This window comes from Sabethes cyaneus, chromosome 2, assembly GCF_943734655.1.
Source record: "Sabethes cyaneus chromosome 2, idSabCyanKW18_F2, whole genome shotgun sequence".
Lineage (NCBI taxonomy): Eukaryota > Metazoa > Arthropoda > Insecta > Diptera > Culicidae > Sabethes > Sabethes cyaneus.
In genome coordinates, this window is record NC_071354.1 from 233,558,787 (window position 1) to 233,584,670 (window position 25,884).

Below are 25,884 nucleotides of genomic sequence, written 5' to 3' on the forward strand. Positions count from 1 at the left end.
TAATATTCTCGTTGATATCGTATTTGCCGTATAACGAAAAATTACATCAAAACCGCCTTAAAATAACATTTGCGCATAACTCAGCAACTATGCATCGTAGGCAACCAAAGTTTACGTTAGATTCAAACTGTCAAAGTAGTAGCCCATCCATGCCAATGTAGTCAACTTACTGGGAATCTGCACCTATAAATCATTGAATCGCACTTTCACCCGCATCGCACTTTTACCCCTCCTTACTCTACACATTGTACAAAACGCTAATTAGACCGGTTTTCCTCTACGGGCCTGAAACGTGGACCTGCGAGCACTCGGGTTTTTTCGAACGGCGGGTGCTAAGAACCATCTTTGACAACGTGCAAGAGGTGTATGGAGGCGACAAATGAACCACGAACTGTCTACGGTCTCTACGGTGAACCCAGTACAAATTCAGAAAGTGGCTAAAGCTGCACGGAAACGTTGTCCGGATGGAACAAGACGAAAAGGGGCACAGCGAGCGATGTGGCAAGACCAAGTTAGACCGAATTAGATGGAGGAATTACGTTACGCAGGCCTTGTCATAAGACGTAAAAGGTCAATTAAGTAAGTAAGTAAGTACCCCAATTGTAATTCCCAATACGGTTGAAATTTCCCACCGTGCTGTGGTGGTTAGAGAATCACAAAAAAGCTCATCTTCTTTAGAAACAAATCATTCATCTTCATCACCGATAATGTCTCTATCGGATTTTTATTTCATCACAAAAGATTGGGGTATAAAAACATAGCAAATGCGAAGTCCTGCAAGAGAGCAACCTCGGATCATTATTGTTTATTTTATTGTTCAATGATGTTACTTCTGTCCCAGAATCCTATGAAATTTTTTACACAAGCATGGTTTGAAACGAAAATAACATTGAAGAACTGCAATGTCTGCTATTTTTCCAGAAAACTCAAAGGAAATTTTTCGAGTTTATTGGAAATCTTATTTCAAGTCTTATAGTAATAACTACTATTAAAACCTAGCACAATCACAATTGTAAAATACTGGACTATCATGAAGAGGAAACTGAACGCGAAAGGTAAGATGGCAAAAACTCCAAAGCAAAGCCTTGGACGCAAAACGTTTTTAAAGACTTAATCCTTCGTTATCGACAGACTTTGCAGCCGGTTATTGCAGTACAGGACAGTTTTTTTCAGTTCGTAGCTCATATGACCTCATATCCTCATATGCTCATAGCCTCATATACATCATCTTGACTCCTATTTAATGTCAAATCCTAGAACGATACTTTTGGGACAGTTGCCAGTTGTACAGCTGCCAGTGTTGAAAGGTTTTCGGAATGGCAATGACAAAGAAGCTGCTCTAATTCAACCGCAACTAACCGAAAAAATATTAATTTTGACTTGTTAATTTTGAATGTTAATTTTGGAACTTCCAAACGTTATTCGACATTCTTGAATGACTTGCAAATTTCTACGCTGACGAAGTAACTTCAATCTATTAGCTAAATGATGAGAAATCAGTCAACTGAAGCACAATAGAACTCTACAAAAATGGCAAAGAACAGTTAAGATAACAGGAAAAAGCTGGCCCTATAACGTTTAAAAACATTTTATAAAATTTTAAAAGACCCAAGAACTAAAATAATAGTAACACCCCATTTGTTTCATTTTCACCTACTCACAAAACCTACCACCTGGGACAACTGTGCGGAAAACCAACCCCGAAAAAACAAACAAGCCCTTTCTTCCCTGCTTGGGGAGCTTTTCATTTGTTTGCTGCTATGTCAGCAGGATCGACCAATCACAATAGCACCAATATAAAGAAAAAGGAAAAAAACACAAAAACAGCACAAATAAAATTAGCTTCGACGACAACGACGGCGGTGTGACCAAAAACTGACAATGAACAATAACGACGACGACGATTGCCAGGCCAGGTCAGGTTGGGTGGGCCCCTCCCGGCGGCAGCATCGATTGAGCGGGGAAAAAACGGCGACCGGCACGGCAACAATTGTGTTGTGAAAAAACAGAAACTATTTGCGTTTTCCCTACAGGTTGCAATTGCAGCGTTGCACCACTGTATTGATTGTTCACCTGTTGGATAAATTTTGTTTATTTTTTTTTTTCGTCGATCGAGAATGGAAACAAACAGCAGTCATAGGCATATTGGTGAAAACTTTTTCACAATAAATATGAAACAATAGGAGGATACGCTAAATGGGCTGTTTAATGCTGATGGTTGCTATATTTTTAGGTACCTGCATATATGTGAAAGTAGATTTATTAGAATAAATCAGTTTTTCCACCCCACAAATCATTCGTAAAATGAGCAAATGACCGGAATGTTCAATTGAATTAGTTTATCATCGGTATGGAGATTTTTTCAATCTTTCATTCAAAACATTTGTTGGCACTTTAATTCAAAACAAACGCGACTGTAAATTAGGCTTAGCTGAAACTGATATACCCAGCGGGAGTGTTAGTAGGTCACACGAACATGCACAATTAATTGAAGGTTTTGTGGCTCAAATCTAGTTACAGGCTATCTTTTTACATTTAACACAATACATTCGGGATTCGGCAATAAAAGCTAGAAACAATCATTAGCGGATTGGTTGATTGGTGGATGGTTGGACGGGCAGTGCAACTATGGTTTGATATTCTAAGCATATAGAGAAATAGTTGTTGCGTGCAATTGCATGCACAGCAAAACGCAGTGCCCGAGAGGGACGAAGGGAACAGCAGCTTAAATCGATATGCAAATCGGGATGCATCGAATTTTAGCGACGCTGGAAACGTGCCACCAGCTAACCAGGTGCTGTCTGGTTTCATACACGAGTCGAGTAGTGTGTGTAGGCAATTCTATTGTGTCCGTATAGTGTGATAAAAACGGTCATTCGGCTGTGATAATTATAATCATTGCATTAATAATACAATCTAAATGCTCTATATGCGAAGAATTGCAAACACATTTCGGGATGTGAAGATAATTGTACATGTCGATTGTTCAATGGGTTGAATGCGTGGTTCTAACTGCACAGAAATAATTATTTTATGGAACGAAAAATTATACTGAATAATAATTAAATAATTTTCCTGGCAATTTGGTATTTTCAAGCAACTAGCATTACGATTCGAAAGGCGCCGCCGACCAGGAACAAATTGGATCTGCCACTGAAACCCTTCAACCAATTGAACAATAGAAATATAAACCCAACATAAAGCAAACAGACGTTGGTTTCGAAAACTGAGCACATTTACTTTAAAAAAATTAGCCAACTTTACTGAAATTAACTATCGCTCAGTTTACGATTTCCAACGCAAACATACAAGGAACAACAAGAGGTGTAAGATTACTAATGAAACAAGCAAATATGATTATAATCAAAATGAAATAGATACCATCGTCATCGTTGATGTTGTTGGTACTGCTGCTGATGCTGCTCCTGTCATAATAGTGTCACCGTCGGCATCGGTTGCTTCAGTCACCACCGGCTGTAGCGGTGCGTGAAGCTCGGTTGTTGCCAAATTGGACGATGCGTTGTTTGAGGATTCTTTTTCCACCGTGACGCCACCGGTGGCCGTCGGCGCCGGATTAGTCTCGAATGAGGGGATTGTTTTCGTTGTTTCCGAACCACCACCACCAATCATCGAGTGGCGGAAGAAGCTGGTGCGCTTTTTGGCTTTCGAAGACGATGAACCGCTAGGGTACAAGGCCGGAGCGATTGGAGTTTTAAAATCGACCTCACTTTTATCGGCGATCTTCGAGTGTTCCGGTGTGTTGACGTTCTTGTCCGACTTGAATTGGCATACCGTCTTGAGGTTGTCCAGATTGGCGGATGTTATTAAGCCTTTGTTTTTGATTGACTTGGGCGTCGTTTCTTTTTTGTTGCTTTTAGTGATTTTATCGCGAATGCTTCGAAGCTTTTCCTTGACGGGTTTTTTGATTGATTCGTTGAAGGTCGATTCAATCGAAGCAATGGAACTTATGGACGAATTCGGATCGACGGAATTTCTACGCGAACGGAACATTGATGTTATCGGAGTTTTAATAGCGGCAAAGCTCATGCTTCTGCGCAGACCCCTAGTAATGGATCCCGTACGGATAAGTTTAGGTTTTTTGGCGGATCCGTAGATGATGCTGCTCGCTACGGAATCAGTCGAAATGATCGATATATCATCGAAGCTATCTTCCTGACGTTTTCTCTTCAAAGCATCTTTATTGGCAATAATGTAATCGTCCATATCATCTTCGTCCTCGTCGTCATCATTTTCCTCGGAAATTTTTTTCAAAGAAACATCAGTTAATCGGTTGATCTTCAAAATCGGGGAAATATTATTCGGATTCAGGAATTCGATTTCCCCTCCTGATTTCAAAACTACTCCATCGGTTTTCTCCTGAACCGCTTCCGGGGTCGACTGTTTCGGAGTTGAATTTTCCACAACATTTTCATCCATATATCTGATCGGCGAAACATCCAACGGCTGCTGCTGTTGTTGTTCGCAGTCAATGTTTAAATTGTTCTCATTTTCAGCCATACTGACGTGATCCGCCTCCTCCTGCAGCTGAGCGCCGCTACTTTCACTGGTCTCACTTTCTTCCGGTAGAACCGGCAATGGACTTAGTTTTTCCTCCTCTTGCTCCTCGTCATCCCTTCCCATAGCTTGGCATTCATTCAGCCGTCTAATGAAAGCCTCCTGTTTCTCAGACTTTACCGGATCAACTAAATTGGCCTCCATCCGACAATTGCTCGGTTCATTCTCGTTGTTATCTTCCTTATCTAACGATGGCGGCCCCGACGGTGACGGCTGCGGCGATGGGTATGATGAAGATGTGTTCTTATCTTTGGGCGAGGCCGCAGTCGTCGGTTGCAGAGCGTCACTGAAATGTTCGCCAATGTTGGACATGACCTGGAAAAGAGCGTGCGAATTGTGATACGGCGAAAGGATAAGTGCGTGCGTGTGCGTGTGCGTGTGCGTTTGTGTTTTGTATGTGCGAATGACACCGTGTCGCATGTGGCTTTTCTAACGGTTTAGAAATGGCGCGCTAAAGGATGCGTTGAAGTGAACCAATCTGCTGTTAATTATTTAGCTAGTGCGACGACAGACACGGTCAGGTGTCTCGTGCTTCCGGCACCGACCGAGTGCCAGGAGTGTACACACACAATGAGCGCGGACGGTGAATATGTTCAGATAAGTTAAATGGATGATTCGCTAATTGCAGTAATTATTCATAGCCCACAACCATGAATGAGATTAGCTGACCCGTAGCCCGACAACGATTCGTTAGAAAGGAAATATCTAAATGCGTGTAAGCAACATTCAATAGCTTTGAAGATCAGTTCAAAGAGCAATTTGTACATAATAGGTTAGTTGCCCTGCAGGATTTCAATACATACTGTGACACCAAATCAATGCCGGTTAAATACTGCTTATGTGATTAGGCGATTAAGTTGATTATTGTGCTAGGAAAAATGCATTAACCAATTTAGACCTACTGGGGGAGACAGACACAGGATCAAGGGGAGGGTGGGTTATTCCAAAAATTTACTCGCGTTTAACATTATTATCATTGTCCCACTGGCGTGCCTAGACCTTTGCAATTGCTTTAATTCTGATTTAATTTTAATGTATTTAGTTTTTGTGCTATTTATCCAATTTTTTCTAATATCAATTTTTTCTTAATCTCTTTTGCGTTATTATACTTCTATTGAGTTTAATTTTAATAATTTAAATAATTTTGATATCAGATTTTTCAAGTTTCGTTAATTTTCACTTTTTTCACTAATTTAGACCGCATCAAATGTTGAATCGTTTTTTTATCTGTTTGTCTCATTTCTGTATTATTTTTGTGTAATTTTTAGGTCATTTTTATATTATGTTTTTGTATCATATTTGTATTACATTTATGAATCAATTGTTGTAACGCCATATATCCATACCTCAACGAACATTCCAGGAGCTGTGCGAAATGCTGCTCTACCATTTGGAAAGCTATCGGCGTCTCTGATTACCACGATTCTTTTATCTGTGAACCCATGGACATGACTACTGAACTGCTGTCAGTGTTTGTCTTTCTCAGTTTTCTACCCTTCAAAACAATTTATACATGAATTACAACAGTGCTGAATGATTGCTCGACTAACCTGTCAGTTCATTTTAACTGCACCAGAAACAGCAAATACTGAGCAGTATATTGCATCTTTCAGGCGAATTGCATAAAATTGAATATGAGATTTCTAAGCATTGGCGACAACACTATAAGTAGCTGCAGAATAGCTCTAACAAGAAAATTATCCAACCCAAACAGGAGTACCTGAATCGTTTTTTGGACAGCCGATTGCCGGCAAAAAATTTATGATAGCATTTAAAGAGTCTTGGAGTCGGTAAGGACAGTCCTTGAGACCTTCTTATTTCGATCCAGACAGTTCCCGCCCGGGGTCAATACCCGTTCAGGCAATGCCATCGTCGTACTGCTTGTCTTTAAAACTAGTATACGACTGAGAAGTCGTCAGCGCTATTTTGGACATCAAGTCCCCACTTTGCATTAAATTTGTGAAAATCATCCTAGCATTAGTTTTGCAACACATTACATACTTACTATGTTTATCGAGTGATACATATTTCTTAGCTCCTGGAAACATGCAAAAGGTTTACCATTGAAGACAAAAGCGCATTTGAACGACATCACTGATCTACGGCCTATTCAACATACTGTGTGCGTTGCCGAAGGCTCTTGAGAGGCTTCTCAAAGAACAATGGTATCCTACTTAGAAGTTGCTGATGAACTGTTAGGCCGGCCGGTTTCGAGGACAAAGCATCATCAAAACCGCAGCGCTTCGAATGTACGATGATTCAGCATTCATTGTTCATTAAAAAAATCGGGCATATCGCTACTGCTCGATTTTTCAAAGGCTTTCGATACAATTTCACATAGTGAATTGCTGACCAAGCCGAGTGTTCATTTAAACTTTTCTCCCGCTGACGTCAGCCTGGCGGAATTGTACCTGCATGCAAGACAACAGATTGATTTTTTTGTGATGAACGCTACTCATGTAGAATACAAGTGCCGTTCAGCGTTCCTCAAGGCTCAATGTTTGGCTCTTTACTATTCTGCTGCCATAAGGATTGAGCCGCTATGACCATGTCAGTCACCTCGAGCCTCTACGCGTTTGACTGTTTAGCTCGAGTCACCTTTTACGTTTATCGATCGTGTTTTTGAGGAATTTGTCAAAAACACAACCGCCGTCCAAGTAGCAATGAAGGTTTTATTTCACTCTTATAATAGTTTTTATAACCAAAATTGGACTCGAAACATTACTTGGGCTAATACTCTTTATCGAAGATTCATCCAAACTCGTAGACGCCGCTTGCACTTTTGTAACCGATTAAAGCAAAATATCAAAAGATGTTTAACCGGTCGTTCGACTAAAGAATCGACAAAATATAAGGAATTATCGTGGCATAAGCAGCCTCACAGCGTCAGGCAAGTTGTTTGAAATAATAATAAGCTCTGTTATTCTATCTCATCCCTCCCAGTTGGCCTCGAGGTAAGACGCAGGTCTAATAAGCCAGTCGTCGTATGTTCAAATCTCGACTGGGAGAGGCTGTTAGAGTCAATAGGATCGTAGTACTGACCCCGCACTGTCCTGTATTCTAACAGCTGGTTGCGAAGTCTGTCGTATAAAAACAGAAGGTCAAATTTCGATAACGGAATCAGCACCCAGGCTTTGCTTTTATTCTCTCTCATCGGAAAAGCTACATCTCTGTCGATCAATATGGGTTTATGCCAGGGTGATCCGTTTGCACTGATCTTAACCTTATGGATTTTACGTCAACTTGTATCTCGTACATGGAGCACATGGAGCACATGTGTACACCGACTTAAAGGCAGCGTTTGACCGTATTGACCATCGAATAGATTTACGAAAACTTTCTCAACTTGGCGCCTCACAAAACTTTACTGAGTGATTTTAAGAAACCATACTGCTTGAAGGTTTTCAACTGTTTCCTGATGAGACCTCTATTAGAAAACGCATAGTGGACCGATCTGGACTCCATATCAACTAACCTGAAATTTACGAATTGAACGAGTGCAGAAGAGGTTCGTTCGCCTAGCGTTAGCTTAATCTTTCCAGGTGAGATCCTGTGAACCTGCCTCCGTATCCTGACCGCTGTCGCCTTATTGGGCTTGAATGCAATTTCAAGATTGTTTAACTTTTTTATTTTTTCTTGCATTATTTGATATTATTTTAGTACATCATTATAATTTCATTTTTGAATAATTTTTTCGTTATTTTTGTATCAATTTGGTGTAATTTTTAAATATTTGTTTCTTCGTTTTTTGGCATTTTTTATATTTTTTGTGCCATTTTCTGTCGCTATACAGAATTGGGAGATTGACTGAAACACACTTTTGTACCATTTTTATGTTATCTGTATCGTTTCTGTACAGCTCTTCATTTCTGTGGTGCTTTTTCAGCCTTTTTAGAAACTTCATATTTTTTTGTTGGATTATATTTTTTTATTCATTATCGCATAATTTCTCTGTTATTTTTTGTGTCGTTTTTGTATGAAGATTATATTATAAATCCTTTTTCTGTCAATGAAATGTGTAATATTTGTTTGTATTGTGTATTTATCGTAAGTGTTAAATCATTTTTACATTTTTGAGATCATCACTGCAACATTTCTGTGTCTTTTTTGGTATTATTATTTGTATCATTTTTGTGTGCTGGCACAGGATTACAACTATTCCGCTCAACTCGATCAATGGGTATGAGCGATCCGTAAACTGTGTACAGCAATCGGGGCCTGCCACAAAAGACGATCATTAAGACTGTCGCAGTGGCCTTTTAACCCAATGCCCTTCTGGCATACAAAAAAAAATCATTTTTGTGTCATATTTGTATCTTATTTGAGTTATATTTATATCAGTTTTGAGATTTTTCTGTAATGAATCTGTGATTTTAGTATCATTTTAGTATCATTTCTGTCAGTTTTATCATAAAATTACGATTTAAATATTAAAAAGCAAGAAAAGATTTAGTTTTCACATTTAAACTATGCTTAAAACGAATATTTTTTAGGTCGAATAAAAAAATCTTTTTGCTTTTTTTCGCCCCGCCTTCAATTGCCTAACACCGGAAGGACAAAAACTTTATAAAATATTTGTAATGGCCTTATTGCGTAATTTCTGCATTATTTCTCGCAGAATTTTATATCATTTTTGTACAGAATATATCTATATAAAGTCGCTTTTCACGCGAAGGATACGTTCCGCGTGAAACAAAACCGCGTAGATTCCGAAATTCGCGTAAAAACCACATAAATTACAAAATTCACGTGAGATATACCGCGTAAATTCCAAAATTAGCGTAAAAAAGCCTCGTAAATTCCAAAACTACGCGTACCAAAACTAGACTCATAGAGCATATCAGCATAAATTTCGAAATTCGAGTAAAAAAACCACTTAACCGCCGGGGTTAACAAAAGAAGGGTAGCCCCTCTCAAGAATGGAGGTCCAAATAGGTAAAACGGGTTGCGTTTCTCCTGCATTTAGACCGATTGTAGTTGCGCAAGTGACGCAAGGGAGACAAGAAGGTGGACGGGATATGGGGGATGAGGTTAGGAAGCGGGGCTCCTGAGAGGAAATATGTGAAAAAAGGCTTTATTTCTGTTTCCTTATAGGGATTTTCAGAGAGCAAATAGATGCCCACGTGATAGAAGTGGGAGTTGACTGGGAGGAAACCAACAGGGGGCGAGGAACGTGAATGTAAATATATGTTCCGCCATAAGTCAGGAACGCCTGGATGGTTCTTCATCAAACTTGGCACACATATTTCTAGACCCTGTAGTTGACAAAAGAAAGAGACGGTCTCTTGCAAGAGGGGAGAAAGGTTCAAATAGGTAAAGAGATGCATTTCTTTTGGATTTGGAACGGTTGTACAAGTGGTTGGACAACAAGAAGAGATTTCTGAAAGGAGTGAATAGCGTGGCCATTAGCAAGCAGTTCAAAAACGTAAAAAGATTTTGCTTCGCTTTATAAAGATTACCGATCGTTATTCAGAAATTTTTTTGAAGTCTTAAAATTTATTGCAAAATAACCGTTGGAACTAGGGTGAGGTGTCTTGAACCATCACAAGAACCTTCCCCGGCCCCAAAAACCACTGCATACGAATGTTCACGCCGATCAGATCAATAGTTTCCGAGTCTATAAGGGTCAAACAGACAGACAGACTGACAGAAATTCATTTTTATAGGTATAGATTTCTTCAGGGTGACCCCTCGACTTCTTGGAAAAAGTACGATTTCTTCCCGATATTTTTCAGCTTGAATTCGAATTTTTTTGAACAAAAATCCTCTTCCTTTTACGGATATAAGATAAAGGTAACATGAGTTGTTTACAATTTAGAGCAAAACTCACTGATCTGAACTACCACTCGTCTCAAATTAAGGAAATATATGAAATGCCCTTAAATAAATAAAGCGTATATTTTATTTTTTAAATGGTAGTTTTTCCAATTGACCGTCCTCTCCGGTAGAAAAAAGCAACAAAACAATGGTGTTTATAGTATCTAAACAGAATGGGACAAGACGTGAACGGGAAAGAGCGAAAAATTAGGTGAGGGATGATCATAGCAGCAACACCTCTTTACCTAAGCTGGGGGATCCATTGATCAAATAAGCTATAATGAATGTAATGGACTTGCAAGACCCTCGATAGTAAAAACTACAGTTATAAAAAATTATTTAATGCTCAATATAAAGGTCAAGACAAAACACAAAATTGGTCTATTTCTAAATCATTTTTCATTTCTTAGTCAGTTTTGTCTGTTATATATGTATTTTTTACGGTTTTTTAGTTTTTTAGTTCGTTTAGTTTTGTTTTTTTTTTGTTTCGATAATGTATTTTATTATTTTTGTATTATTTCATCATGAAAAGATACAAAAGATACAGCAACACTTTATTCAGCAAAATTGTAGATCTGGTTATTATCTACAAATGTGCCATACATCAATTTGTCAAATTTTGCTCGGCTAGGACGGTACTGTCAAATGAATCAAAATTGAGTCAAAGTGATCGAACCATCCCTGATTTCATGTATCATATTGGATCGTATGCTCATATTACGTTTATTTTTAAATCGTATATTTGTCAGTTTTGCATAATTTTGGTACAGTTTTGTATTATTTTTGTTTCATTATTGCGCTATTTGTTACTATTTGTGATATTTTCGTGTAGTTTTATCACAGACAATACGTTCTAATAATCATGACACTATTTTTTTTAAATTTGTAACTTAATTATAATTTTGTAATTTTATAATAATACTAAGAAGAAGAAGAGGCGAGGCACGTCCCCAGTGTACGCTATTCTAGACACGTCCGCGATCCATGTTCGCTCTATAAGTACAATACTTTCTGTCTCATAAAATATCATAATCCGTTACAAACTGAACAGTTCAATCCTCTTTATCCCTTTAACTTTAGATCACATTCAAACGCAAATGCTACCATTGCCGGCATCGCTTGAAATCATTTATTTATCACCTAGATAGCTTATTAAAAGCACACATGTCAGCATTAATCTCTCCTAATCTCGCACTCGCAATCATGAATATTTTGAAATAGATGAAGTTCCTCTGCAACACTCCTAGCACCGCACCGAAACCAGTCGTCACTATGTAAAATATTGCACGCGTAAATATGTCATCTTGGCGAAACCATCAATCAACAGCAGCGCAGGCAGCCCGAAAATGAATGCCTATTGAAATTAATTTCGTAATTTCGATTCAAACCGGAGAAATTTAGGACCGTACGCGCACGCACGCACGCACGCACGCACACACACGCGCACTCTGCCGTGACACGATTATTAATTACAGTTTAATTAGTTTGTAAACGAGTAAGCCGTACATCAAAAGCCTAGGCTTCCAAAGCAAACGCAGTTGTTGTTGGTGCTGTTGGACCACGCAGTGGTCTATCACATGCCTCCTTAATAGACCAAATAACACGGTTTTCTCATCATTACCGGACACAATAGAATTGATACACCATCCATTCGACGATCTACTTTCGAGATGTTCTATTCCATGTTACATGTTGAAAAGTCATTTTCATTCACATGAATGCGTTGCTGTTGGTGCTATCAATTTTATATTAAGGTCTGATTGATTGACCGAAACCAACGGAATTGTCAAATAGAAAGTAAATAAAACAGTTAATTATTAGTTGATGCAACTATGAAGGAGTGCGTTACAATTCTATACAGCGACAGCAACGACAGCAAAAAAAGCCGAACACCAACGCATCCTTACATGCGCTAAAGTTGAATCACAAGCATCCCGTCGGGTTAACCCAACGGAAAGGATGTTACTTCCTCTGTTCAACCAACTTATTCAATAGCGAATGAAAACAACGCTGTCAACCGGTTATGAGAACCGTCTACCGTTTCCCTTCCCTATTCCAAAAGAGCATAATTTCTGCTTTATGCCTTCGCTCTAATTATAATCCCATTCATAGGAAACCTGAACAAAGCCCGGTTCATTCATTGATGAAGTAGTAGTAGTCCTCCTGCCGCTTTCCTACTTACCACATGTGAACATTCCGGATCCTCCAGGCTGGTCGGTATGCCACCGTTCATCGTGAGCACATCGACCATGTGCTGGTGTTCCTCCGGCGGGAAGCCGAAGAAGCAAATCTTCTGCCCCTCGAAAGCCTTCAGCCGGTGATTTTTGGTAAACTCTTCCGAGTTCGCAACCAGACCGGGGTCTTCGCGATTTTGCCACGCGTGCAGCACCCAACTGGGACGGACGACCGCGAGGCGGAATGTCATAGCGTACCTATTTGTGTGCGAGCGACGAAGGATTATTTTATGGGCGTACATTTAAGATGTTTGAATTTAGTATACTTACTGATACTTTTCGCCACCGCTTGTGTTACATATTAGATGGGTAACCTTGGTGTTCATATCCTTGCGGATCGATCCGCCCATCGAGTGGATCAAATCGACAAGACGTGTCTGAAAGAGTGAAAAAAATACACTAAATGAGCAATAATTAAGTGTAAAACTAATAAAATATATTTTTCTACTCTAAATAATTCTCAAATTTCAAAAGTTTCGACTTTTTGGGGTCATTTTTTAATTTTCCATCCGAGGAAAAATATCAGCAAAGCGATAACGAAACGAAAAATTAGGTGAACGAATATTTCCATGACAAACGCCAGACCAGGCGGTTTATCGCTACAATCAGTGTTTGATTGAGAGGCATTTGAAGGTATTCCAGAGCAGAAAACCACAACTTCTTCCCTTCCGGCGCCTCCTAACACTGTTACTGGAGAAAAATCCAACCTACAATCGTAATTGCGTCAGCATCATCTTTATTCATGGGGCGTCCGTTGACTCCATACGCCGGGCGGCACACGACGGTCTTGCCAGCCGAACCAATGAAAACAGGGCAAATTTGAGTGCCCGAGGTCATTTGCCGCCTACCCGCTTCCATTGTCTACTGTCCCCACAAACGGAAGAAAAAGATGTCACGTTTTGCCCTCATTGGTTTGCTCTTGAAAGGTGCTATTTGCAGAGATATGTGTGGAGTATTTCCTTTCCGCAAATTACCGACTCATTCTTCCACACCAAAAGGAAACTCTTCCGCTACGTTATAATAATATCCTGGAACCTTCGACGTAGTTTATAATACAAAAAAAAAAAGAAAATCATCAACTTATTCTTACGTTTGAGCAGAACCAAAGCAACGCCGGTTAGGCTTGACACGTGACCTGAACAAATAACACTTGCTCGCATCATGGATGGTGACAAATTGAGGATCACAAAAAAAAACAAATTGGAAATGACATTGACTGTGGTTCGAAAGAAGCCCAGTTCAAATTTTTAGGATTTCCTATACTTCAGGATTTATCAATTATTCATTACTAAATTACCGCAATATCCAGAATCTTCAATCATGTTCCTATTTTCTATTAATCCGTAATTTCCCAAAAAAGCCTTTCATTTTTTTTCTACTTCAAACATACGACTAATGAAAAGAGAGCATCCAATTTGGGATGGCTCATCGCATCGTGTAGCGAATAAATGAACTCTTACCAGCTCATCCTTTTTGCGAATTCCGGTGAAGCACGTGATGACGCCTTTCATGCAATAGTTGTAGATGGGACGATTGTTCCGCAGCAGTCCTTCGCCGGCTCGGACAGCCTGCTGCAAAGCCGGCGGGCCAAGAATTCTGTAGAAAGAAAGGAAGAAAGACAATAAGTGGATGTAGGTAATAGAATCGAATTTAATAACGTCAAATTGAGCCAGGATACCAACATCGACCGGTCGATTGTTTCACAAATTTGATGAGTTTAAAATTTTAAGTAATTAAGTGCTCTCCCCTGGTGCACCAGGTTAACACATACGCAGGTATGAAACAAACAAACAATGAACCACTTTTCGAACATACACACATTCTCTCTCTGCAGACATCCCAATTCTATCGACGATGCACAACAAAAAGGATCGGTTTAATCCTACCAGTTTACTATCTCAATTATTAGAAGTGCAGCTGAAAGCTGCAGTTTCTACCTATCCTATCGTGGCCCAATCAGTAGCAGTAGTAGTTCAGTGATTGTCTTTGCTAACGGTGAATGCAACGGTTCCCTCCCACCGACCCGCCGCCCTTCGACTATTAGCACCAGTTGGATATTCCGGGCTTAGCAAAACTAATATATGTGCGCAACTTATTTTGGACAATTTCCATTGGGGATGAGGCACAGAACGATTGAACAAATAATCAGATTCCTCTTTCGGGTGTGCCACACAGCGTTGCTGTTTCCATCTCCTCTCCCACTAGGGAGACCACCGGCACTGCCGCGCCGCCAGCACCGTCTCAGCCACCCCCCCAAAAGTGAAGCAACATAAACGTTCGTTCGGAATAGCCTGAACTGGACACGGACTAGGATGAGTTTCTCACTTTAGCACATCGTTTGCCAACACCTCGGTTGTCGTTTTGCCTTCCCGCACACAGAACATTCTTGTGGTGTCAATGGGATTGTAATATCGGTTCTTTGTTAGCCGAGATTGCAGCTGTCTGGCGCACCATATTGCGAGGGTGTTTTTTCGAAGATTTCATGGAAAAACATGGTAGGATGGACCGGGATGAGTGGATGCGATAGGATAATTGTTGTTTTGTGAGATGTTTTACAAAACGGATGAGTGTAGTGCAACTGATTGAAGCAATTGAAATAAAAATATCCGAAAGGACATTGTCGTAGCTAGAGGGGGTGCCTGGGGTACCAGGCCCCCTCCAGAAATTTTCCTCATTGGAATTGGAAACCGGGAAAAAACTCAGTGTATATGTTCCTATATATATATCTTGGGCCACTCGTCGCAAATTTTCCACTCACAAAAGTCGCAAATCACTTTCGACCTGGTCGAGCCATCACGTTGAGCCCCCCTGTTCCTGATGCTGGTACAGTTGTCAAAGAGAACTATTTTCGTCGCACTGTAGCCTACTGACTTTCGCCAGATGACGATGGCAATCTCTCCAAATAGTGCTTGTAGCTCATGATTCATACGTCTCCGTTACTCTCCGCTTTCAGTTTGTACTCCGCCAAATATCGTCCGCAGTACCTTCCGTTCGAAAATAGCGTATGCCTAGCGTTTTGCGAAGGGCTAAGGAAGCCTAATTTCCCGCTTAAATGCGCAACTAGATCTTCTTACTAGTGTTGGTGTCCGTGTGCATCAGCAATCCCAAATACACGAACCCATCTGCCACTTCTACTTCGTCGCCATCAACAGTTACCATCCGCGAGAGGCACGCGTTTGTTTCCTTTGAGTATTTGGTCTTGGCCGCATTTACGTTTAGAACACTTGTCCTAGATTCCGATTTTGTCGGATCACCCCTTCAAGTGCGTTGTTGAATAGCATGCAAAATAAGCCGTCACCTAGTCCCAACTTTCGGCGCGTCTCAAAATAACTCGAAAGTATCCCCGAGATGCACACGAAACACAACACTCTCTCCAATGTAGCTCTGCTCAGTTGCCTCAGTTTATTCGGAAAACCGTGTTCGTGCATTATCTGCCATAGCTGGTCTCGATAGACTGTATCGTATGTTGCTTTGAAATCACGCGGACGGGTTGTACTCCCGACATATCTGGTAATCGCGCGGACCCTCATCAAGCCCGCCTGGTATTTCCCTACAAAACCTTGAGCTATCGGTGACAGCCAGAGTAACAAGATCATAATCAAAATTTTTTTGGAAGGCACCCCCTAGGCCCCCTCCAGGGAAAGTTCCTAGCTACGCCAATGCGAAAGGATAAACTGCGAATTTATAGATGGTGAAAAAGTGCAATTTACTTGAACTTATCGATGATTTCAAAGTGCATAAACACCGGGCTCACCACAACTGTGAAAAAGGGCGAGGTATATTTAAACTATTGGTAACTGATTGCCCGTTTCATTAATATATTCACTGTAGTGCCACTTTATGTATCATCCAGCAGCAGTCTCTACGAATCTGAATGAAAACTGGTTGGTGGCCGAGGTCCTCGCAAACCTGACAGCCAGTTCAGTGGGGTTCGACATCCGAAAGGTTAGGCTGCGATTTCCGCAAATAATTTCTCTGACTTCGGTGTCTACTGTGTTTCGTAAATAGACTCTGAGAGTTTCTTTGACGAAATCTCAAAAGAACTTTTTAACAAATCTCGGCAAACGCTGAAATATCTCGACCAGCTCGACGATTGGTTTCAAGTGTGGAGCACTTCCCAGCGACTGCTATCAGCGAAGTAGATTTTTTTTCGACTTTTGTTATTTGATTTTACTACTTGTGCTGGATATACATAATATAAAGTGACATTGATCTTTCTTTTCATAATAAGGATTTTTATTTTTTTAAATACATTTCTCATTGTAACACAAATAACTTGCTACTGATTCTCAATGCATGAGCACAATGTAAGTAACAACTGCAGACCAGTTTTGTGCGGAAAAGAGCAATTTACAAGACCTTTTGAAAATTTGGTAACTTCAGGTGATTTTGTACACACTCGGCAGCCGATTTCACAGACAAACACTCTGATGAGGGAAAGCTTTCTTGCTAACATCAGTGGTACAACTGGTTAACAAAAGATTCAAACATTCGAAATAAAAGATTGTTTATTCTATGCAATAGAGAAAAGCGAGTAAAAGACAGGTAAACTGGCCGGTCGAACAGTATTTTGTATGCCCGAGAGTACATTCGAAAGTCCAAATAATTCTTGAATGTACACTCAATCAGGAGCTTCTGGAAACTTGAAATTTAGATGAATTGGTGAACATTGTGAACGTTACGAATTACTGAAGAGAATGACAATTTGCGTCTTTCATAGTTCTCGTTCTGGCTGGTAAATGGCTTGGTAATGCGTACCATCGGTGCCTTGTGCACTGGGCATAAAATAGACCCCACAGTGGTTCACAGCCTCTTACCTAGCAACTCCTACCCCAACCTCCTCGTGGTACCAGCCGGGATACGAGCAACCTCGGGTGGAGATCGGGTAACCAACCCCGGTGGAAACCAAGGTCGTATGCTGACAGGGGAGGAGGGCTCCTTCGAGCTACGTTGGCCCTCCGGCGATACTGTGGGGTTGGTTGCGGGCTTTGCAAGCCTGAACCACTAAAAAAACCAAAGCAATGGACTCCGTAAGTAATAATAACTCTAATCGGAACAAGCGGCAAAGACCCAGGCGACGAAAACGGACTAACGATTGGAAATTAGGAACATGGAACTGTCGGTCTCTAAATTTCCTCGGAAGTACCCACGTGCTTTCTAAAGAAGTGAAGAGCCGCAAGTTCGACATCGTAGCGCTGCAGGAGGTATGCTGGAAAAGAACGATGGTACGTACGTATAGAGATGGTCATACCATCTACCAGAGCTGCGGCAATACACACGAGCTGGGCACAGCTTTTATAGTGATGGGCGAGATGCAGAAGCGGGTGATCGGGTGGTGGCCGATCAACCCCCGAATGTGCAGATTAAGAATCAAGGGCCGATTCTTCAATATAAGCATAATTAACGTGCACAGCCCTCACCTCGGAAGTACCGATGATGACAAAGACGAATTCTACGCGCAGTTGGAGCGTGAATACGACCGCTGCCCAAGACATGATGTCAAAATTATCATCGGGGACTGTAATGCTCAGGTTGGTCAGGAGGAGGAATTCAAACCGGTGATTGGACGGTTCAGCGCTCACCCGCAAACGAACGAAAACGGCCTAAGACTTGTCGACTTCGCCGCCTCCAAGAACATGGCCATACGTAGTACCTTCTTCCAGCATAACCTCTACCATCGGTACACCTGGAGATCACCCAACCAGACAGAATCACAAATCGACCACGTTCTGATAGATGGTCGGCACTTTTCAGACATTATCGACGTCAGAACCTATCCGGGCGCTAACATTGATTCGGACCACTACCTAGTGATGGTAAGGATACGTCAAAAACTATCTGTTGTGAACAACTTACGATACCGCCGCCCGCCACGGTATAATCTAGCGCGACTGAAGCAACCAGAGGTCGCCGAAAGCTACGCGTTATCTCTCGAAACCGCGCTGCCGGAAGAGGGAGAGCTGGATGAAGCCCCTCTTGAAGACTGTTGGAATGCCGTGAAAACAGCCATTAACAGCGTAGCGGAGAACGTCCTAGGCAGTGTGGCACCGAATCGACGTAACGAATGGTTTGACGAGGAATGCCAGCAGATATTGGATGAGAAGAACGCAGCGCGGGTACAAATGCTGCGTAGAGCCACCCGTCAGAATGTGGAGCGATACAAACAGAAGCGGAGGCAGCAAACCCGACTCTTCAAGGAAAAGAAGCGCCACCAAGAGGAGAAGGAGTGCGAAGAACTCGAACAGCTGTACCGCTTTCACGACACACGGAAGTTCTATCAGAAACTCAACGGATCTCGCAAAGGCTTCGTGCCGCGGGCCGAAATGTGCAGAGATAAAGATGGAGGTATCTTGACTGATGACCGTGCGGTGATCGAAAGGTGGAAGCAGCACTACGATGAACACCTGAATGGCGTGCAGGCGGAAGACCATGATAGCGGAGGAAGTGACCACATTGGTGCAGCCAGCGACGAAGATGTGCCACCCCCATCGATAAGGGAAGTTAAAGAAGCCATCCAGCGGCTGAAGAACAACAAAGCAGCGGGAAAGGATGGCATTGGAGCGGAACTTATTAAAATGGGCCCGGACAAGTTGGCCGGCTGTCTGCATCAATTGATTGTCAAGATCTGGGATACGGAACGACTACCGGAGGAGTGGAAAGACGGGGTTATCTGCCCTATCTACAAGAAAGGTGATAAGCTGGATTGTGAGAACTACCGAGCCATCACTATCCTGAATGCCGCCTACAAAGTGCTGTCCCAAGTCCTCTTTCATCGACTATCGCCAATAGCCAATAGATTTGTGGGAAGTTACCAGGCCGGCTTCATGGAGGGTCGGTCTACAACAGACCAAATCTTCACCCTGCGGCAGATCCTCCAGAAGTGCCGCGAATTCCGAGTCCCCACGCACCACCTGTTCATCGATTTCAAAGCCGCATATGATAGCGTAAATCGACAAGAGCTATGGAAAATTTTGGACGAAAACGGCTTTCCGGGTAAGCTTACTAGACTTATCATGGCTACGATGGATGGGATCCAGTGCTGTGTGAGAATCTCGGGTGGATTGTCGGACCCATTCGAATCTCGCAGGGGACTTCGACAAGGAGATGGTCTTTCCTGCCTGCTATTCAACATTGCGCTTGAAGGTGTTATAAGGCGAGCGGCGATCGAAATGCGGGGCACGATTTTCAATAAATCCAGTCAATTTATCTGCTTTGCTGACGACGTGGATGTTGTCGGCAGAACATTTGAGGCGGTGGAAGATCAGTACACCAGACTGAAACGCGAAGCAGAGAAGATTGGATTGCAGATAAATACGTCTAAAACGAAGTATATGCTGGCGGGCGGGACCGAGCGCGACAGGGCTCGCTTGGGCAGCACCGTGGTAATCGACGGGGATGAGTTCGAGGTAGTCGACGAGTTCGTATACCTTGGCTCGCTGGCAACAGAGGACAACAATACCAACCGTGAGATTAAAAGACGTATTATCAGCGGAAGTCGGGCCTACTACGGACTCCACAAACACTTGCGGTCGAACAATCTGAGCCCCCGTACAAAGTGCACACTGTACAAAACGCTAATTAGACCGGTTGTCCTCTACGGGCACGAAACGTGGACATTGCTAGAAGAGGACCTACGAGCACTCGGAGTTTTCGAACGGCGGGTGCTAAGAACCATCTTTGGCGGACTGCAAGAGAACGGTGTATGGAGGCGAAGAATGAACCACGAGCTCGCGCGTCTCTACGGCGAACCAAGTATTCAGAAAGTGGTTAAAGCTGGACGGATACGTTGGGCAGGACATGTTGCTAGAATGCCGGACAGCTATCCTGCAAAAATGGGTTTCGCATCAAATCCGGCAGGAACAAGACGAAGAGGGGCACAGCGAGCGAGGTGGCAAGACCAGGTGGAGCGAGATCTGGCAAGCACTGGGTGCCCGCGGAACTGGAGATCAGTTGCCATGGACCGAAACAGATGGAGAAATTATACTGCGCAGGCCTTGTCATAAAGACGTTAGGCCAATTAAGTATAGTTCTCGTTATAAACATTTGCATACAAGACATTTCCATCGTCCATCGAGTTATGAGAGTTCTAGCAAATCGTAACCGAATTGCTTGAGGAGTGAAATTTTTTCTTCTTCGTAAATCTTTTTACATACAGCTGATACTTGGCAATCCTACTTCATGTAACTGTCCATGAGTACGCGCAAATTTTTAAATTATTGGGCTATTGGGGATAGTCCACTCCATGCTTTTACTGCTGTCCATACTAAGTTTATTCACTACGCCACACGTTTCATTAGTTTTTTTCGGAAAGAGGAAAGATGTAATTGACTCTACTGTACTCTAACTGCCGGCTGCGAAGTCTGTCGATTAAGAAGGGTCAAGTCTTAGAAAGACGTTCAAGCCCAAGGCCTTCTTTTTTTAATTGAAAATCATCAGCGTACAGATGAAATTTGTAGTGCAGAAATTGTACAGGCACAACCTTTATGAACATAGCGAATAGAAGTGGTTCTAAAGTTGACCCCTGCGGGACTCCACTAGATACGTTGGATAAGTTTGATGAAAAATGCGAGTGGAGAAGACGAAACGCTTTAACTTTCTACATAGCGGTGCTGGTTAATGAAGTCAAAAGCTTTGCTGAAATCGAAGAGTACCATGACAGTGCAAATATATTTATTTATTTATTTACTACGTCTTCAGCAAAAAAAATTGTACAGATTGGATGCTTATCACCTATGTTAGTTGTCTTATGCTAACTTTGAAACGGTCTCTGGTTATGTGAAAATCGAAAACTACAATCACATTTCTCAAATAGAAGCCATTCGTTGGAGATATACGCGACGTTGCTGCAAAAGCTCCACTTTGTCAAACGCTTTGGCGAAATGTACGTAAATATTGTCCACTTGACATCGTTTCTCCAAACTCGAGTTGAGCGCGCTAGAGTATGTCATAAGATTTGTGGTAGTAGAACGGTTTTTCATGAAGCCACGCTGATATTCACTTATGATGGGTTTCGCCGCAGAATACAGTTTATCGTGTATCAGAAGCTCGAAGGTTTTCGCAAGACAACAGAGAGTCGAAATCGATCGGTAATCTTTAACGTCGTGGGCGTTTCCGGCTTTTGGAATAGGTGTAACGGTAGATAACTTCCAAGCTTCTGGAAAGACGCTCTTCAAGATCGACAAGTTATATATGCGACAGAGCGGTGGTCCAAGCACATCGGCGCAACGACAAACAAATCCAGCGTTAGTTCTACGGCCCATTGCGCAACAAATATCATTTTCAATTTTGGTAAGTGCTGTTATTGTTCTGCGGTAATGTTTGCTGTATCTGGACTGGACTGGAAAGAACACAATTTTGCACTAAATAGTCATTAAGTTGCTTTGCAACAAGTCCTTCGAAGATTTCAGATACAGCGAAAAGAATGCTCATAAAGAGCGCTCTTTTTGCTACCAACGGGGTAGCAGCCCCGTTACGCCATAAATACAAAAGAGAAGACTATACATTGCTCAACAAAGTTCTAGATTATATTTAACTCTACTTTTTCGAATTCTGCTTCACTGAGGCGCTGTAATCAAATGAGCATCCACTGAAAGCAAAATAAAGCCTGCATATATTTCATTGACTCAGTTCTGCAGTTTGGCCCAGTCAGCAAAACTTTCACGCTTCACAGTATTTATTTTCGCTCTAGAGAGGCTATCACTTCCATTTTCCGTTTACAATGACAGAAAATGATATAAACTCGCGCGAACGATTTAAACCATAAATGTCTTCGCTTACGATAGCGAACTCCCGCGAGCTTCCAAAGAACCGGAGTAGGGCTGTGGAGCAAGGGACCTTAGCGCTAAGTAACGGACTACATCATAGTGACAGCGGTGGCAGCTAAGCCCACGCCATTTTTGACTGGTGCCAAAAACCAGTTTTTTACCATCCGATAGATCTTGTAGAAATGTCGGGAATACAGAGTGCTCACGCATCACATCTTTATTGATTTCAAAGCAGCATACGATACAGTCGATGGTTCTGTAGTTAATGCACGTACATAGTTTTTCGGACAAACTAACGCCACTGGTCAGAGCTAATGATGAATTTCCTGTGCATCTCGAGACGCTCTAGAGTCCCTTCGAGACGCGGAGAAAGTTGAGACAAAGTGACGACTCATCCTTTATGCTTTTGAAAATGGTTCTTCAGGGAGCGATCCGAAGAGCGGCCGTTGAAGCGAGAGGCACGATTTTCAGTAGAAGTAGTCAACTCCTAGCAGGCTTCGCAGGTGACTTTGGTATCATAATAACCGGGAACTTTGCGGAGGGCAGAAGCAATCTACGCCAGACTAAAGGTGAAGTCTGAAGCTGACCGAGCTGAAAATAGATGTGTTGAACACCAAATATATGAAAGAAATACGTTCAAAGGAGACAAACGGCGACGAACTAGAAGAGGTAGATGAGTGCGTTTATTTGGGATCGCTGGTGACCGCGTAACAACACTAGTAATGAGATCCGGTGGCGCATTCTTTTCTGGCGTGTTCGAGCGGAACGTGTTTCGGAGAGCAAACTAAAAGGCGGTGTGTGGCGGAGATCTAAACGGGCTACAGTCTCTGCTTAAAGAGATACCCATCGAACATGTAAGGATGTCGGACGACAATACGGCGAAAACTATTCTCGTCAACCTCACCAGCATCAGGAACAAAAAATTACCATCAAAGTTTCAGGGCATCAAATGAAACAATTAAACTTAGTTTTAGCGTCTTTATTTTATTAAATTTTGCCTCCGTATCCGAATGCTCGTACTTTGGCCTTAACCCCATCCATGAAACTTTGCAGTCTCAAAATCGACATGTTTTGCATATTTTGCCATGCATTCTTCATTTCATCAACTGTTTTGACAACTTTAGGATACTTCAGAAGATTCCGCTTCATAATAGCCCAATATTTCTCAATTGGTCGTAGGACCGGTTATGATCTTGAGGGGTTATGATCTTTTGGCACGAAATCGGCACATTACTTGCCTTATGTCACACCAGCACGGCCTCTGCGTAATAGCATGAAACCAAATTCTACCAGGAGGTCGTATGACAGTTGTAAAACTTCAGAAGAGATAGAAATCGCTTTTGGAGACACTCTTTCAAATACACCGATCCATGCATGGTATCTGTGGTCTCAACAGGTATACTCCGTTGTTCACATGAACACCAAATCACCAAATGCTTACCAAATCAAGATTTCTTGGCAAAATTTGACATTTTCTGTTTTCGGAGGTTCTCTGGAACATTAAACTTATCTTTTGTAATGAAATACTGGTTCCCCGGAATCTGGTAGGCTTTCACGTAGGAGTCGTGGTCCATAACGTAGCAATAAGGTTTCGTCAGCTTTTGATCATAGTCAGCTTCTGGGCACAGCTTTTCGCGACCGTATTCTTATGGGACCTTCTGAACCTTGAACATACGTAATTCAGTTCGAGTTTTGTCCTTCTGCACGAAACTCATTGTTTTTGCTACCTCTAGAACACTGCATAAACAATGCACTTTACGCTTTCTCCATGCAAAGTTTCTAAATAAGTTTCCCAACGGTTCAAAAGTTATCACAATTTGAGTGTGTTGCAATTTTGTCGTGGACAACCTTTTCACCTACTTATTGCTGCTTTGCAGAAACGATAAATAAAACCACTCCCAGAGGCCCAATATTCGCGAATCCCTACCCTATAAGGCCTCGTCATATGATGAATTAGAAACTGACGAACCACTCAGAGGACCGACTTTTCTCTTCTGTTCCCGAATCTATTGTCTAAGAAAAATCTTTCTTGTCCTAGACTTCACAAGAGAGAGCCGAAGATATCCTCAAGTGGAATGGCATATACCAAAGCAGTCAGAAGTATTGTAAAAAATCCAAAGCAAACTCCTCCAGGACTTGCTAAATTGAATTCATCTAAAGAGTTTCTTCAACCGATTTTCCAAAGACCCATAAGGGAATAATTGAAAATCTTTTCCAGATTACATGTTTCCTCAATCGAAGAGAAACTTTTTTACATTTTCATCAAAAAGAAAGATAAATTTTTAAAATAAACGATGACCTTGAAAATGTAGATATTCCCATTGGAGCATAACTTCAAATTACAAATTTTAGAAATTGCGATTTTACTCATTTTTAATTACACATTTACTTTTTAAAGAATCAGACGTTTTTCGTGTTGCGTATTTTTTATTGTAAAATGCTAGTCGAAAGTCGGTCTTATTAATGTTTACTCCGGCGATTTTCATCGCCCGGTAACTCTACAAACCAGATAAATATTATTGAATCAGTTTGTCACAACTGCAAAACCTAATTTATAATGCTAAATGATTAGCATTGAAAATGATGATATCGTCGAAAATTAATTTTGCAATATTGAAATAATAATTCTGCGATTCTAACTAAACCAACCCATTGCGCTCACAAAATGTATTCTTTAGCTGGAATTGTTCTGAAGAATTTTTAATCTAATTTTTTCATTTCTTGACGCATTAACATGTTTTTTGCACCAATCGATTACACATTTTCCTACAAATTCATTGGCATGGGAAAAAAGAATGTATTTCGAAAGCTAAACATTGAAAATTGGGAGTAATTGAGAAGCAATAAATTCTGTATACATTTTCTTCACTAATTCTCAAACTAGCTACTGTGAGTAGATCAATACTCGTGCGTGACATGATGACGAGATTTGAAACAATATGTCATTCGTCTTTCGTCACGGTGCCATTACAGTTGATACCTCAGAAGTAACAAAGTAGACAACCTAGAATGGAACAGGATTGTTTAGTTTAGTTTGTTTTTGGATTGGATAGCAACTAAACGACGAGCAGATTTTTAAAATCAACGGCAGTCCACAAAAGAAGAATAAAAATGATAAAACGTGCGCATGATAAAGAGTTATTCGGACTCCTTGAAGTATTATTCAAAGTTTTCTTGGGAGTTAATATATCAACTTGTAGCACACAATTCTTCCCAATGATGCTCAAACAAACTAAATCGTTATATGAAATTTGAACAAAGATCCATAAAATTCGTAGTCGTACGCCAAGCCTGCGTTTGTGCCCACAGACTGATAGCCTGTTACGTTTTAGTATAGTGAATAATTTTTGTGTAATAAAATTGAAATTTAAACGCTGTGATGCGGGTGGTTGATATTTTAAAGAAAGAAAAAAAAATGGCAACAAATCATGTCAACAATAAACGGTCAAAGATCGCGCACACGAAATGTAGCTTCGAAATAATGCAATAATGTT

At 41.3% G+C, this 25,884-nt stretch overlaps 1 protein-coding gene across 1 annotated transcript in view; it reads right to left on the reverse strand.

The window, feature by feature from the left end:
• LOC128738694 (protein ECT2) overlaps positions 1–25,884 on the reverse strand; it is a 103,335-nt gene that overhangs the window by 10,031 nt on the left and 67,420 nt on the right. Inside the window, exons 3-6 of the mRNA XM_053834017.1 lie at positions 14,087–14,222; positions 12,897–13,003; positions 12,575–12,824; positions 3,382–4,890 (exon numbers count right to left, since the gene is read on the reverse strand). Of these exons, the coding sequence (XP_053689992.1) occupies positions 3,382–4,890; positions 12,575–12,824; positions 12,897–13,003; positions 14,087–14,222 (2,002 nt within the window). The remainder of the gene's footprint in view (positions 1–3,381; positions 4,891–12,574; positions 12,825–12,896; positions 13,004–14,086; positions 14,223–25,884) is intronic.